The sequence below is a fragment of the Hemitrygon akajei genome, chromosome 17 (genome assembly GCF_048418815.1).
Source record: "Hemitrygon akajei chromosome 17, sHemAka1.3, whole genome shotgun sequence".
Classification (NCBI taxonomy): Eukaryota; Metazoa; Chordata; class Chondrichthyes; order Myliobatiformes; family Dasyatidae; genus Hemitrygon; species Hemitrygon akajei.
Window position 1 is genome coordinate 61547758 of NC_133140.1, and position 17736 is coordinate 61565493.

The following is a 17736-nucleotide window of genomic DNA, read 5'->3' on the forward strand; positions in this document are numbered from 1 at the left end:
TCAGAAGTCTACCTCATAGTTGTATTGGTCCAAACTACTAGTCCCAGACAGATGGATCATGCAGAAGGGGGCAGATCCAATGGATTTATTAATATTAATATGGAAGGAAGGTCAATTGGACTTCGTGCTTGTTTATCTTCAGAATTGTAATGTTCAATATTTACTTTGGAAGAGCCAGTGAAAGTGGTGGCTTTGGAAGTTCCTTAAGTTTATGCTGCTCACAGATAACCTGCTGATGCACCATCAATAACTCACGCTGAGACTTATGAAGCGAGATATCGGCTTTTATTGACTGGAAGAATAAACAGCACTACATCCTGGGGAAAATGAGGGAGAGCAGCAGCCCACAGTCGCCTTTATACAGGGGTCTGTGGGAGGAGCCACAGGAGCAGTCAGCAGGGTCTGTGGGAGGAGCCACAGGAGCAGTCAGACAGGTATATCTAGTTCACCACACCTGCGCAGAACCCGGCTCAAACAGGCAGCGGCCAACCCCAAGATTGCATCTGTTGCTCTAAAGGACATCGCTTGCTGCCCCTGCCCCATCAGCCAAAACCAGCTGTAGAAAAAAGTTTTTGAGTTGAATCTTTTGTGAAAAGCCTCATGTGCATGCCATGGACTCAGCAGATAACGTACTGACTGCTCTGTGACCTGACAGCTGTGCAGGTTTTAAGTCAGTATATTTAGCAGTCACGCAATCAGTAGGAATTGTCTCTGGATCAGTAGTATTTCACCTCATAACGTAACCATGTCCGAGGCTCAGGGGTCCTGCTGTGCAAGAGAAACCCCACCAGAACCTGAGTCACTGAAAACTCAAGTCACCTACAAAGTGGTTTGCTGATCAGCTCTATTACCATTAAATCTGCTGACTCAGGCAATGTTAGAATAACCCAAACCTGCTGTATATTTCTACAGATGGAACCCAATTGCAAATGCATTTATAAAATGGCACAGATATCAAAAAGGCAAAAGAAAAATTATCATTATTTTTTCCGAATATGATATTGCTATTGTACTCTACTAGCAGATCAATCTTGATCAACACTTAAAGGCCACCATCAAACACACTGGGCAAATCTTGTTATTTTTTAATCACTTCAAGTATTTTGATTATTGTGTATTCAGAAAGGCTCAGCATCTCCTCAGGAAATCAAATGCCCAGGTAAAATTTAAATTTGTAATAATTACCATGGTAAAGATATAAATAAGCATAAATTTAATAAGGTAAGAATATAACTACATGGTTTTGCAGAATATTACTTATTGACTTTGAACATTATTCTATGGGAAACATTAAAAATATCCATTTGAAAACATAAATGATAATAGTGTAATTTAATAAAAGCAATGAATAGATTAGAATAGGAGTTGATTTTCAGTAAAAGGAACTTGTGCTCCAGTCTCTGTATTCTATGAGAAGCCAAATGCAGATTGGGTGACAGCTTTACTGAGTGTTTGCATTCAGGGGTGACTCAGAGCTCCCTGTTGACTACCATTTCAATTCTCCACCCCGTTCACATTTTGACCTACCTGTCTGTGACCATCTGCACTGAAATAATGAGATTATTGTAAACTTGAGAATCAGTGTCATATCGTTTGTCCAGGAACATTGTAGCTGTCTGTACTCAATACTGAATTCTATAACTTATGGTAACTAATGATTTCTCTCCGTGTCAGAGCCAGCCATATATGTTGCAGATCATATATTGATGATATAGGCTCTCAATCCGTTAACATAGCTGGGCCTTGCTGGACAGAGGCCTGTACTTCACTACTTTTATGTCCCTTTCTATGTAGTCTCCCTTTCTAACTGCCTCACTAACATTTCAGAAGTGGGTAAGTATACAGGAATTAATCTTTGGAATTCTTGACCCCAAAGGTTGCAAAGGCAAAAACACTGGAAGCACTTACAGGGGAGGCAGATAAATTTTTGAAAAATCGGGGAATTGAGGGCTTGGTGGATCTGACGTAAAAAAAGGAGTTGAGTCCTGGGGCAGATGACTCCTGGTTTGCTCCTTTTATACCGAGTGCTTTCAACATTTTTTTTGTTTTGTCAAACTATATAAGCCTTTTTTGCCATGTACTTTACAATTCCATTCTAATGCCACTTTGGACTAAAAATTAAGGAAAGAGACTCATCTTTGCATCTTGTATTAATCCACAAGGTAGTAATGGATGTATATGACTTCAATGGAAGTACATTTCAGATACAATGTACAATATTCTGCTGCTAATGCACATTTGCAGTACCAACAAAGGGTGAATTTATAAATTGGACTTTCCAGGCAGCAAACAGTCAGATATTATCAAACACAGTGGTTTGCGGTTAATTGGGAGATATTGGGACCAGCTGCTCTAATTAGCTGGTTTCATGGAAATAGTTAAAAAGGTATAAAAAAGACATTTTTGAGTAAAAAATTATGTATTTAAATAAAATACAGAACAATTAGAACACTATCAATACTACTACAGTTCTATAAATCTGTGTATTAGTTCCAAATAGTTATTGATGGAGAAATTCCTCCAGTGTACGCTGCTGTGTTCTTTTGATTGTAAATGAACAAAATCAATGCAGGCACTTAGAGCAGTTAATGGACTGCCTTCATACAATACTTTCAATAATTGCATCGTCAAGATCTTCATTTTCATTGTGTCATTCAAGATGATTGCTGATGCCTTCAAATTCTTCATAGGTCCTAACTTGTTGAAGCAGTAAAATCATTTCATTTTCACTCCCTGACCATTTCTGGCATCTCCAACCCTGAATGCTTGAAACCACAGTGAGAAAAATAGTTCTGAATTGTCTTACTGCTTATTTCTCGCCAACTGTCAGTGACAAAAATCATTGCTTTTTTTAACTCAATCACACACAGCTCATGTTATTTAAAAACTGCTCACTCTAAACAAAGTATAATGTCCAACGGCCATAGCAAGAGCATGTGACTGACGCTAGTTAAAAACTGTTTGGCAACAGTCTTCTGTCCCAGTTAAGTGGTGTTGTGTCCCAAATAAACAAAGGAAATCCTGGTTATTTTCTCAATTAATTTTTGTTCCTTCAGAATTGTCCCAGATAAGCTGGTTGCCCCAATTAATCAATAGCTCAATTAACTCAAATTCACTGCATTAAAAGCACACAAGTTTATTTTCTTGAGTGCAACTTAAAGAGCAGACTGCACAAAAGCAAACTCTATTAATTGCTTCAGTTCAAAAATGTGTTGTATGTGCACCTTAAAAGGCACACTGCCCTCAGTCTTCTGCAAGAAATTTCTGTAGCGGCCAGTCACAGAGATTGGTAAACTGGAGGATATCAAGGATCAGAATCTGGAGATGAAGACATTCTGGGGATCAGGCTGTTTAACATTGTGGCTAAGAGGTTTTTAATATATAACCATATAACAATTACAGCACAGAAAAGGCCATCTCAGCCCTTCTAGTCCGTGCTGAACTTCCTAAGAAGGTTGGCGTCATTCAATGTCTGTAGTGAGATGCTGAAGATGTTCTATAGGTCAGTTGTGGAGAGCGCCCTCTTCTTTGTGGTGGCGTGTTGGGGAGGAAGCATTAAGAAGAGGGACGCCTCACGTCTTAATAAGCTGGTAAGGAAGGCGGGCTCTGTCGTGGGCAAAGTACTGGAGAGTTTAACATTGGTAGCTGAGCGAAGGGCGCTGAGTAGGCTACGGTCAATTATGGATAACTCTGAACATCCTCTACATAGCACCATCCAGAGACAGAGAAGCAGTTTCAGCGACAGGTTACTATCGATACAATGCTCCTCAGACAGGATGAAGAGGTCAATACTCCCCAATGCCATTAGGCTTTACAATTCTACCGCCAGGACTTAAGAACTTTTTAAAAGCTATTATTAATGCTTTTTGAGATAGTGATTTAGATGCATATCATATTTTTTACTGAGTTAAGTATTGTATGTAATTAGTTTTGCTACAACAAGTGTATGGGACATTGGAAAAAAGTTGAATTTCCCCATGGGGATGAATAAAGTATCTATCTATCTATCTATCTATCTACTCTCACCTAGTCCCACCTACCTGCACTCAGCCTATAAACCTCCATTCCTTTCCTGTCCATATACCTATCCATCCCTCTCTTTTCCTTCGCTACATCGACGACTGCATTGGCGCTGCCTCCTGCATACATGTTGAGCTCGTTGACTTCATTAACTTTGCCTCCAATTTTCACCCTGCCCTCAAATTTACCTTGTCCATTTCCAACACCTCCCTCCCCTTTCTTGATCTTTCTGTCTCCATGTCTGGATACGGCTTATCTACTGATATCTACTATAAGCCTACAGACTCTCACAGCTACCTGGACTATTGCTCTTCCCACCCTGTCTCTTGCAAAAATGCTATCCCCTTCTCGCAATTCCTCCGTCTCCGCTGCATCTGCTCTCAGGATGAGGCTTTTCATTCCAGGACGAAGGAGATGTCTTCCTTTTTTAAACAAAGGGGCTTCCCTTCTTCCACCATCAACTCTGCTCTCAAACGCATCTCTCCCATTTCCTGCATATCTGCCCTCATCCCATCCGCCCGCCACCCCATTCGGGATAGGGTTTCCCTTGTCCTCACCTACCACCCCACCAGCCTCCAGGTCCAATGTATAATTCTCCGTAACTTCCGCCACCTCCAACGGGATCCCACTACCAAGCACATCTTTCCATCCCCCCCACTTTCTGCTCTCCGCAGGGATCGCTCCCTACGCGACCTCCTTGTCCATTCGTCCCCCCCATCCCTTCCCACTGATCTCCCTCCTGGCACTTATCCTTGTAAACGGAACAAGTGCTACACCTGCCCTTACACTTCCTCCCTCACCACCATTCAGGGCCCCAGACAGTCCTTCCAGGTGAGGCGACACTTCACCTGTGAGTCGGCTGATGTGGTATACTGCGTCCGGTGCTCCCGGTGTGGCCTTTTATATATTGGTGAGACCCGACGCAGACTGGGAGACCATTTCGCTGAACACCTACGCTCTGTCCGCCAAAGAAAGCAGGATCTCCCAGTGGCCACACATTTTAATTCCACGTCCCATTCCCATTCTGATATGTCTATCCATGGCCTCCTCTACTGTCAAGATGAAGCCACACTCGGGTTGGAGGAACAACACCTTATATACCGGCTGGGTAGCCTCCAACCTGATGGCATGAACATTGACTTCTCTAACTTCTGTTAATGCCCCTCCTCCCCTTCTTACCCCATCCCTGACATATTTAGTTGTTTGTTTTTTTCTCTCTCTCCGCCCATCACTCTGCCTGTTCTCCATCTCCCTCTGGTGATCCCCTCCCCCCTTCTTTCTCCCTAGGCCTCCCGTCCCATGTTCCTTTCCCTTCTCCAGCTCTGTATCCCTTTTGCCAATCACCTTTCCAGCTCTTAGCTTCATCCCACCCCCTCCGGTCTTCTCCTATCATTTTGCATTTCCCCATCCCCCTACTACTTTCAAATCTCTTAGTATCTTTCCTTTCAGTTAGTCCTGATGAAGGGTCTCGGCCCGAAATGTTGACAGTGCTTCTCCCTATAGATGCTGCCTAGCCTGCTGTGTTCCACCAGCATTTTGTGTGTGTTGCTTATATACCTATCCAATTTTTTTTTTAAATGACAAAATTGAACCTGCCTCTACCACTTTGGATGATTTGGATAGTCCCATCAAACATCGTGACTCATGTTGGAAAAGATCCTGGTCAAATTTTTGGAGTAAGGGCATCAACTGAGAAATGGTTATTATCATGTTTCACATTGCAAAAATATATATTCAATTACAGCCCAAAAATTAATATAAAACAAATTCTTGGCTTTTATGATTTTAAATGCATCCAACTAAGCCTACATTGTACTAAGTATAAAATAAGTTTTAGTCAATCAAATTCAATGAACCAGCGTTTAACCCAACTATTCAGTTTTATTCTTAAATTATCTTTACTTGGATCTCTCAGAAGCATTAAATACATGGGGCTGCAAGCATCAAGCCTCAGAGAACTACATGACTTTAAATGTGATTACTAGAAGTTAATGTCCACCAACTATTTATTATCAGGACACAGCAATCCAATACATTTGCTGGCTCTTGCCACTTGTCCGGTTCAAATCATTTGAACTATGAAGGCACTTGAGTTGTGCAGAATACTTAGCCAATAGGGAAATGTTGAAATCTTTCAGTGGGTCTGTTCTTTCAGTAAGAAAACCCGTTCTATCAAACTGTGAATTATGTGGAGCTGCTATTTTGAATATTAGATTAATGAGACTCTTGTAGGCTTAACATGATTCAGACTTCATTCGGCAGGTAGCATTTTGACTCCTTGCCTCCAAACAGACTCAGCTTTATTTTCTTAATGAATATGTTTGTTCATTTACCATCATGGGCCAATGTACTCCAACAATGAACAGTACTGTCCCAGCATTAATGCAGTATTAAATATATTCAGATTTTTATAAAAATCGAATGCTCTTCATTACAGGGTTCTTATTTAATAGTCATATTTTAATTTGAGGAAGCAAATTGCTCAATCTTTATTCTCAATTGCAAACAAAGAAAGCCTAATTTTTGATGCAGACAACTTCATTAGCCGTGGTACATTCTTCACCGTCAACCCACTGGAAATTTGTCTTATTATTATACTGCTGCTATATTCTTCAAATATAGAGAATTGGAAAGGATTGGATAGGGAATTGCTTTTGTAAAAAGAAAGAAATAGTACGCAAGTCAATCTAAATTAGCTCAAACCCAACAATTGGAAATAACCTGTCACAGTCTGCAAACATGGCAGTCAGATGTTCAGGTGAATCACCTTCTCCTACCTTGAAACAATACAGATATACTTGGAGGAACAGAAAAATTAAAATTCTTTAAATATTATAATCACGATGGCCGGGAACTTTATGAAATTGACAAAATGCTGTTCTCACTGCTGTTTTAACTGCTAGATCCACACTGAACTAATGCAGAACTCCTGGTTATAAATTGCTTTCTAGTAGGTCCTCCCAAGATAAAGGTTTGATTATCAGATAAGCCATATGGAAAAGCTTGTCAATTGTCATAATAGTCAAAGACATATGTACTTTGGGAATGTTTTTAAAGTATTTTGAAAGATTCCAAAGCAAAAATGATTGATGGTTATTTGTTAAAAAGGTTTACGTTTTCTTAATTAATTCTAAAAAGGATGAATTATTTTTAACTTATCTCTCCTCACAACCATTCCTCTCCATTAAAATGAAGGGATTTGCTGAAGTTATGTTGGGCGTAAGATGGTGTCCATATAAATGAGGAAATTCCCAATGTCACTATTGGGAAACCCAAGGAAACGTTCAAGTGCTTGCTGCCCATTACACTGCTGGACTTTAGGGCAGCAATGAAGGTCCTTCGAGGATTCTTCATTGCTGTTTCCTTAACAATTTTTTTGATCAGTCATGGTTGTTCAAGTTTAATTGTCATTCAACCATACATGAATACCCTTAAATACAGCAAAACAAAACAGCATTATTCCGTGGCCAAAGCACAAAACAACAGTACCAACAGTCACACACGGCACAAGACACACATAGCACATTTAAGATATCAGTAAAATATAATCAAACAGGAAGTATATAGTCCAAGACCCTGTGTCCATAAATGTCGCAGCAGCCTGCATTAGAACACAATACAGCTTGTCTTCTGCTGGGCAAACACCGACTCCATGCCACACCCCCTCCAGTGGAGTGCACCGAATCCGATGCCTCTCCCCTGGGCGGCTGTAAACAGGTGACATTGCGATACAAGGCCTAGTCCTGGCTACGACTGAGACAGGCAGAATATCTCTCAGAAAGATTGTGATTTCAACATTCATCAATCACTAATCTCCTAATCTTTATGCAGGGGAATACCAACAGTTTCATGTAGAACTGTTGCCATTTCTTACAAGAACCTGGACAGTTATAATTTCTAAATTAACTATTAACTGGCTGAACTGGGTGAAGGGTCTGAAATACTGTCAAAGGGTCTCAGCCTGAAACGACGACTGTACTTTTTTCCACAGATGCTGCCTGGCCTGCTGAGTTCCTCCAGTATCTTGTGCATGTTGCTTGGATTTCCAGCATCTGCAGATTTTCTCTTGTTTGTGATTGTTCATACAATCTTTGGTGAGCAGCTTTTCATGCCTGAATACTCCATTTAAAAAAATGTAACAAACAAAATGTGAAGAAAAATTATTGCAGCTTGAATTAGCAAATACATTCAGTGGCCACTTTATTTGACACATGTGTACACCTGCTCGTTAATGGAAATATCTAATGAGCCAATCATGTGGCAGCAACTCTATGCAAAAAGAAGCAGACCAGGTCAAGAGGTTCAGCTGTAGTCGAGATCAAACATCAGAATGGGGAAGAAGTGTGTTCTAAGTGACTTTAACCTTGGAATGATTGTTGGTGCCAGACAGGGTGGCTTGAGTATCTCAGAAACTGTTGACCTTCTGGGATTTTCACACATAGTCCTCAGAGAATGGTATGAACAACAAAAAAACATCCAGTGAGTGACAGTTCTGTGGGTGAAAATGCCTTGTTAATGAGAGATGTTTGGGAGAATGGCCAGACTCATTCAAGCTGACAGGAAGGCGACAGTATCTCAATAACCACACATTACAACAGTGGTGTCCAGAAGGGCATTTATGAATGTGCAAAATGTTGAACCTTGAAGTTGGTGGGCTACAGCAGCAGAAGACCACACGAGGTTCTACCTAACACAGTAGCCACTAGTGTATATACATACACACTATTACTTGTTTAAATAAAATATTGCACAAGCACAGCAAACTGGATATACAGTACCTTGCTTTGAAGCTCCAAGATTTCACTATGTAGAGTCTGAATTTCATTTTGCAGTTGGTATATCAGCTCATCTTTCTGTGCTGATCTCTTCTCAACTGAATCCTGGGTATTGTGGATAGATAAGAGTTCTGCATTCAACTGTCGAATTGTATCTTCACATTGATGCACCTACAAAAGAGATCATCATCAATCTATATGATATTCACACAACCAGCAAGGCTCAAGGACATGAAAATAATTGTGTATAAATAAACTGAAAAACCTAATGTAAGTATTAAACAGTAAGGCATACTTATCATCCTTATAGTTAAAATACATTGGACTGCTACTAATAAAAAAGATCATGTTTATTTCTTAATATACTTAGTCTGACGCAACCAGTGGAATTCATAAGACTTCAAGTGGTTTCCTCCTAGTAAGATCACATTTTTCTTTTGCCCTGTTACAAGAGGACTCTATGAATGATTGTTCTAGATTATGTTCAGACATAATTTAGAATGCAAAATGACATTAAGAGAAAACTATAGAGTGCCGGAAAATGTATAGTTAACTACTGTTGTATGGATTATTGGGAAAGTAATTGGATGGAAGGAAGCAGATTCACATTTTACAAGAGGACACACACAGGCCCAATCAGCTTAGAAATGTTACTGCACAGCACAACATTGTAGTGGGATAGGTCACAAATTCGGTCTCAAAAACCTGATTGTTTAAGGCTGTTGGGAATGTGCAATGATATCAAATAGTGTACAACATTCATTTGACTATGCATAAATAAATGGCTTGGGCCCTGAACGCTGAAAAAGGGTCTGATCCTACAGAAAAGTCAAGACATCAGTTGGTTTTGGTTAATTTCCGTCATTAAACACAGTTAGTAATCCCTCCCTACTCAATTGCCCTCTGGTCCTAATTTTCTTCTTTAACATTTACCCACCTTACTGATCATCACCCCAATATCCCACATTTTTTCTCCCATGCACACACCCTTTCACCTTGCCAATTCTCCCCATAATATTTTCAATCTCACTCATGATGGCCCCTCCAAATATCTACCCAATTCCTCCCCAGTCATCTTGCAATCAATTTTCATATATTGTATCTCAAGTATCAGAATTATGAGATATCACAGAATATCAGAGTCTGTGGCTTTGCACATAATTGCCATGAAATTTCTGTGCAGTGTCACTTTAAGATACATTTTTATTTGTGTTACAGTTCTTAGTCAAAATGCATTAGAGCCATTTTCCTCTGGGTGAATTATTCTGAAATTTGATCAAAAACCATCTTACCAGGGCTAATGTCAGCCAGGTGCATGAGAGAGTGTGATGTATTGAGTTGGTAGAAGATGGCATTTGATGATATATTCACTGAATTTCTCCACACCCATGAGGTTAATGAAATTCTTGAAGCAGTGTATTCAGATCTTCTGAATATTATTCCTGAAATTGACTACCGCTACCTATCTTCTCCCATTGATTTCTGAATGTATGTCTGGAAGTTCTTAGAGTGGCTAAACTTAAAACAATAAATTAATGGAAAATCTTTTCTGGCTTTTTCTTTTACCAAGTTAAGTTTGATTTTCCCAGCTTCCAAGTATCAGAATTTTCAGGACAACAAAAGATAATTTCTCTTAATTCTATTCAATATCTCAGTGACTTGTTTCGTATTTTAGTGTGCTGTAATGGGACCATACCTCCCCTCACATGGGTGATGGATAAACATGTTACAGGAAAAGAACATGATACAAGCTTAATCAAATATAGCTCAGAATAAAAAAGGCACCTCTTTTGTGGATTCAAGATGGAGAGATCTATAATCTTGCAGCTGTCTCTCTAAGTTCTGCATTGCCTTAATGCTGTCATCTCTCTCCATCTCTGCTGCTTTAAGCTGTTGCCTTAGATGTTCCATCTGCAATTCGAACTGAAAAACCTTTTGAATAAGAGAAAATTTATGACAAATTATTTTGTTAATGGACTGTATTTTTTAATAAGCAAAACACTAAAGAAATCAGATACATATGAAGTTTGCTAGAGCTGTTCTGGAGGGTTTAAGCTAATTTGGAAGAGAGTTGGGAACCAGAATGACAGTGTGAGATGCCTGCCAAGGAGCAAAATTGTATTCACCAGGATGAGTTGCAATGTAAAAGGCGGACAAAATCAAAAAGGGTGAATACTAGACAGCAGGTGTTATATTTGAATGTGGGGAGTTATATGGAATAACGTAGATAAATTTGTAGCACAGTAATAGATTGGCATGTATGATGTTTTGGGCATCACTGAATCCTAGCTAAAAGAAGATTATAGCTGGGAGCTTAATGTCCAAGGATACACAATGTATCGAAAGAACAGGCAGGTAGGCAAAGGGGTGGCATAGCTCATTTGGTAAAAAATTAAATCAAATCTAAAGAAAGAGGTGACATAAGGATGGAAGGTGTTGATTTGTTGTGGGTAGAGCTAAGGAACTGCAAGAGTAAAATGACCTTGATGAGAGTTCCATAGAGACACCCAGACAGTAGTAAGGAGAAGCTAAAGTCAGATATATCAGTACTAGAGTGTAAAGGAAGTTACAGAGGCCGGAGAGAGGAGCTGGCCAAAATTGATTGGAATAGGACACTGGCAAGGATGATGTAGATCAGCAATGGCTGGAATGTCTGAAAGCAATTTGGAAGGTGCAGCATAGAGACAGCCCAAAGAGGAAGAAGGCAAGATGACACAACCATGGCTAACAAAGGAAGTCAAAGCCAAAATAAAAGCCAAACAGAGGGTATGTAATACATCAAAAATTAATGGGAAGTTAGAGGATTGGGAAGCTTTTAAAAATCAACAAAGGCAACCAAAAATGTCATTAGGAAGGGAAAGATAGAACACAAAAGTAAGCTAACCAATAATATGAAAGAGCATACCAAAAGTTTCTTCAGATATACAGAGTGTAAGAGAGGTGAGAGTGGATATAGTGGATATTGGACCACTGTAAAATGATGCTGGAGAGGTAGTAATGGGGGACAAGGAAATGGCAGACAAACTTAATAGGTATTTTTCATTAGTCTTCACTGTGGGAGACACTAGCAGCATGGTGGGAATTTCAAAAATGTCAGGGGCAGAAATGTGTGAAGTTGCCATTACTAGGGAGGAGGTTCTTGGGAAATTGAAAGGCCTAAAGGCAGATAAGTCACCTGGACCAGATGGTGTACACCCCAGGGCTCTGAAAGAGGTGGCTGAAGAAACTGTGGAGGCATTAGTAATGATCTTTCAAGAATCACTAGATCTTGGAATACTAGATACAAGAATCACTAGCTACTGGACTGAAAGTGTTATATTTGAATGCACACAGCATAAGAAATAGAACAGACAATTTTGAAACTCAGCTACAGAATGGCAAGTATGATGTTGAGGCCATCTATGAAACTTGGCTAAAGGATGGCTGCCATTGGGAGCTGAACGTCCAAGGATATATGGCGTATCAGAAAGCTAGGTTAGTAGGCAGAGGGGGTGGTGTAGCCCTCTGTATAAGAAATAATATTAAATCATTATAAAGGGCTGACATAGGATCGGAAGGTGTAGAGTCTCTATGGATTGAGTTAAGAAATGGCAAGGGTAAAAGGACCCTAATGGCAGTTGTATACAGGCCTCCAAACAGCAGCCGAGATGTGGATTACAAATACAGCAGGAGATAGAAAAGCTGTGTCAGAAGGTCAATGTCATGGTAATCGTTTGGGATTTTAACCTGAAAGTGGATTGGGAAAACCAGGCCAGTACTGGACCTCAAGGGAGAGAATTTATAGAATGTCTAAGGGATGGCTTTTTAGAACAGCTTGTTGTTGAGCCCATTAGGGGATTGGATGTGCTGGATTGGGTGTTGTGCAATGATCCAGAGGTAATAAAAGAGCTTAAGGTTAAGGAACCTTTTAGGGAACAGTGATCACAATACGATCAAGTTCACTTTGAAATCAGGAGAAACTAAATTCCCATGTGTTGGTATTTCAGTGGAATAGAGGAAATTACCATGGCATGAGAGGGACACTAGCAGGAAGGACAGCAGAGCAGCAATGGCTGGAGTTTCTGTGAAAAATGAGGGAAGTGTAAGAGATATATTCCAAATAAGAAGAAATTTTCCAATGGAAGAAGCACACTACCATGGCTGACAAATGAAGTCAGAGCCCAAGTAAAAGCAAAAGAGAGGGCATACAAGGAAGCCAAAGCTATTAGGAAAGTAGAGGATTGGGGAGCTTTTAAAAACTTGCAGAAGTAAACTAAGAAGGTCAAGGAAGGAAAAGATGAATTATGAAAGGAAACTGGTGACTAATATCAAAGAAGATACTAAAAGCTTTTTTAAGTATATAAAGGGTAAAAGAGAGTTGAGGGTAGATATAGGACCAATAGAAAATGATGCTGGAGATATTGTAATGAGAGATACAGAGATGGTGGAGGAACTGAATGTGTATTTTGCATCAGTCTTCACAGTGGAAGACATCTGCAGTAAATCGGACATTTAGGAGTGTGAGGGAAGTGAAGTTTGTGCAGTGGAAATTACGACAGAGAAGGTGCTCAGGAAGCTTAATGGTCTGAGTGTGGATAAATCTCCTGGACCTGATGGAATGCATCCTCGGGTTAAGAAGAAAGTAGCTGGAGAGATTGCGGAAACATTAACAATGATCTTTCAAGAATCGATAGATTCTGGCATTGTACCGGATGACTGGAAAATTGCAAATGTTACTCCACTATTTAAGAAGGGTGGGAGGCAGCAGAAAGGAAACTATAGACCTATTAGTCTGACATCAGTGGTTGGGAAGTTGTTGGAATCGATTGTTAGGGATGAGATTACAGAGTACCTGGAGGAACATGACAAGATAGGTCAAAGCCAGCATGGTTTCCTGAAAGGAAAATCCTGCTTGATTAACGTATTGCAATTTTTTAAGGAAATTACAAGCAGGGTAGAAAAAGGAGATGCAGTAGATGTGGTGTATTTAGATTTTCAGAAGGCCTTTAACAAGGTGCCATATATGAGGCTGCTTAGCAAGATAAGAGCCCATGGAATTACAGGCAAGTTATTAGCATGGTGGAGTATTGGCTGATCAGCAGAAAACAGAGAGTGCGAATAAAGGGATCTTATTCAGGCTGGCCGCCTGTTACCATGGAGTTCCACAGGGGTCGGTGTTGGGACTGCTGCTTTTTACAATGTACTGTATGTCAATAACTTGGACAATGGGATTAATAGATTTGTGGCTAAATTTGCCGATGATACAAAGTTAGGTGGAGGAATGTGTAGTGTTGAGGAAACAGAGAGCCTGCAGAGAGACTTGGATAGCTTAGGGGAATGGGCAAAGAAGTGGCAAATGAAATACAATGTTGGAAAATATATGCTCATGTATTTTGGCAAAAGGAATAAATGGGCAGACTATTATTTAGATTGGGAGAGAATTGAAACTGCAGTGATGTAAAGGGACTTGGGAGTCTTTGTGCAGGATACCCTAAAGGCTAACCTTCAGGTTGAGTCGATGGTGAAGAAGGCAAATGCAATGTCAGCATCCATTTCTAGAGGTATAGAATGTAAGAGCAGGGATGTGATGTTGAGGCACTCCATAAGGCACTCCTGAGACCTCACTTGGAGTGTTGTGTGCAGTTTTGGGTTCCTTACTTTAGAAAGGATATACTGACATTGGAGAGGGTTCAGAGAAGATTCATGAGAATGATTCCAGGAATGAAAGGGTTACTGTATGAGGAAGGTCTGGCAGCTCTTGGGTTGTATTCCCTGGAGTTCAGGAGAATGAGGGGGGAGCTCATAGAAACATTTCAAATGTTAAAAGGTCTTAACAGATTAGATATGGCAAAATTATTTCCCATGGTAGGGGAGTCTAGGACGAGAGGGCACGACTTCAGGAATGAAGGACGTTCATTTAGAACAGAGATGCGGAGAAATTACTTTAGTCAGAGGGTGGTAAATCTGTGGAATTTGTTGCCATGAGTGGCTTTGGAGGCCAAGTCATTGGGTGCATTTAAGGCAGAGATAGATAGTTTCTTGATTAACCAGGGCATCAAAAGGTATGGGGAGAAGGGAGGGGAGTGGGGATGATGGAAGAATTTGATCAGCCCACGATTGAATGGTGGAGCAGACTTGATGGGCCAAAAGGCCTACTTCTGCTCCTATATCTTATGGTCTTATGGAGTGTTTCTGGAAGACTGGAAAATTGAAAATGTCACTCCACTTTTCAAGAGGAGAGAGAGACAGAAGAAAGGAAATTATAGGCTGGTTAATCCCACTTCAATGGTTAGGAAAATGTTGGAGTTGATTGTTAAGAGTTGTAGTTTCAGGATAGTTGGAGGCACATGATAAAATAGGCCTAAGTCAGCATGGTTTGCTTAATGGAAAATCTTAAGAAGGTTTGTAAAAATTATTCCAGGATTGAAAGACTTGTCCTATGAAGAATGTTTGATGGGTCTGGGTCTGTACTCACTAGAATTCAGAAGAATGAGGAGTTATCTCATTGAAACTATCAAACGTTGAAAGGTCGATAGAGAGGATGCTTCCTATAGTGGGAGAGTCAGAATTGAGGGGAGTCTTTTTAGAATGGAGATGAGGAGGAATTTCTTTAGCCAGAGAGTGGTGAATCTGTGGAATTCTGTGCCACAGGCAGCTGTGGAGGCCAAGTCTTTATGTATAGTTAAGGCAGAGGTTGATAGATCTGTGATTAGTCAGGACATGAAGGGATACCAGGAGAAGGTAGGAGATTGGGGCTGAGAGGGAAATGGATCAGCCATGATGAAATGATGGAGCAGACTCGATGGGCCAAGTGGCCTAATTCTGCTCTTATATCTTATGACCTTATGGTCTAAGTCTAAACAATAAAGCTTTCAATTTATATTGCAAATCAAAGTTCTGAGAAACAAAAATAACCCTGCAGTTCTTAAAACATGGTACTCTACATTTAATATTAAGAATTAATACTTACAGACTAATAACATTTTCTAGGATTTGATGGCATAAAATACAATTTTATAAAAGTTTAATAAACATATTGATAAGCAGTTAACTTGATGTTCTGGTGTTGGCCTCCAAGACAGACATCACAGTGTCACCAGATGCTGCAGGGCTTTGCACAGGTGTAGTTTTATTTTTCCTTTCACAGCATGAAAGGTATTGAGCTCATCTGGGAATGAAGCATCACAGCAATTCCTGATATTAAATGGTGACGAGGAGGCGTACAGGAGTGAGATAGATCAGCTGGTTGAGTAGTGTTGCAACAACAAACTTGCATGCAATGATTATGGACTTCAGGAAGGGGAAGTCAAAGGAACATAGAGCAGTCCTTATCAAGAGATCAGAAATGGAGAGGGTGAGCAGTTTTAAGTTCTTGGGTGTCAACGTCTCTGAAGATCTATCCTGGGCTGAACTTACTGATGAAGTTACAAGTTAGGCACGATAGCAGCTATATTTCATTCGAAATTTGAGTTGAACTGGTAAGTCCCAAAGACACTAACAAGTTTTTACAGAAGTCCTGTGGACAGTATTCTAACTTACTGGTTGCATCACCGTTTGATCTGGAGAGAAGAAAAAGCTGCAGAAAATTGTAAAATCTACCAGCTACATCATCAGCACTAGCCTCCTCAACATCCAGGACACCATCAAAAGGTGATGCCTCAAAAAGACGGCATCCATCATTAAGGACTTTGTCACCCATTGCATGCCCTCTTCTCATTGCTACCAACAAAAAGATACTGGAGCCTGAAGACACACACTCTCAACATTTCAGGAACAGCTTCTTCCCATCTATCATCAGATTTCTGAATGGACAATAAACCCATGAATACTATCTCAGTATTTTATTTCCTTCATTTTTTTGCACTTATTTAATTGATATATATATACTGTACATATTGCAATTTTTAACAGCAAATTACTTATAGTAATTTATCAACCACAAAACAACAAATTTCACGACACATACCAGTGAAATTCAACCTGATTCTGATTTGTTCTTGGTAAACCAGACAGCATAATCAAAGTTCCCATCCACTCACTCTCTCTTCTCTGCCCTTCCATCAGGCAGAAGCACATACCAGCACAAAACACGTACTATCAGGCTCAAGGACATCTTCTACCCCACTGTTATAAGACTATTGAACAGTTTCCTAGTACAACAACCACACTCTATGACCTTGCTTCTTATTGTCAACCTGCAATGCACTTTTTCTGTAAATGGAACACCATTCTGCACTCTTTATTGTTTTACCTTGTGCTACCTTAGTGCACTGGTGCAATGAATTGATCTGAGTGAACAGTATGCAAGACATATTTTTCATTGAACTTTGGTATATGTGACAATAATAAACTGATTTACTAGTGGTAATAGGATGTATCAGAAGTTGAAGGTCAAGGAGCTGAAGATGCAGAACAGGATATAAGGCTGAAGAATAACTCATGGATTACATAGGAGAAGATTGTCGACAGTTTTAGTAAATAAGGGTGAGAATGTTAAATTGAAGGTCAAGGAATAGAAAACAGTCAGGAGTAACTTACTGTGTTTCAAAGTGGAGCAGATTTTCCGAAGGTGAAATATATAAAGATTATCATGGAAGACCAACAAAGGAGGACTGGAGTATATTTTAAACTTTGATACCATAGATGGGTCATAGCAAATCATAGACTGAGTTCAATATCTGTCCCATATAAAGAACAAAAGTAGGAAGAAAAATAGTGAGGCAATGAAAAGGCAGATGGAAGATTGATTGAAAAAGAATGGACCAAGAATGATACTAATACAAAAAAGATCCCATACTTTTGAGAATCAAATCTGGCAAAAACATGTCACACCACATATATAATTTTTCATCAGACCATTCAATGCAGAGATCACCTTAAATCAGGTGGGAAATTATTTGAAGCATTTTCATTCCTTTTTTGAATTCATGCTTATGTTATCAAGATGCTTTTTTTTACCAAA

The 17736-nt window shown here is 39.8% G+C and overlaps 1 protein-coding gene across 1 annotated transcript in view; it reads right to left on the minus strand.

Moving 5' to 3' along the window:
• pmfbp1 (polyamine modulated factor 1 binding protein 1) overlaps nucleotides 1-17736 on the minus strand; it is a 649032-nt gene that overhangs the window by 178574 nt on the left and 452722 nt on the right. Inside the window, exons 17-18 of the mRNA XM_073070291.1 lie at nucleotides 10581-10727; nucleotides 8799-8966 (exon numbers count right to left, since the gene is read on the minus strand). Coding sequence (XP_072926392.1) covers nucleotides 8799-8966; nucleotides 10581-10727 — 315 coding nt within the window. The remainder of the gene's footprint in view (nucleotides 1-8798; nucleotides 8967-10580; nucleotides 10728-17736) is intronic.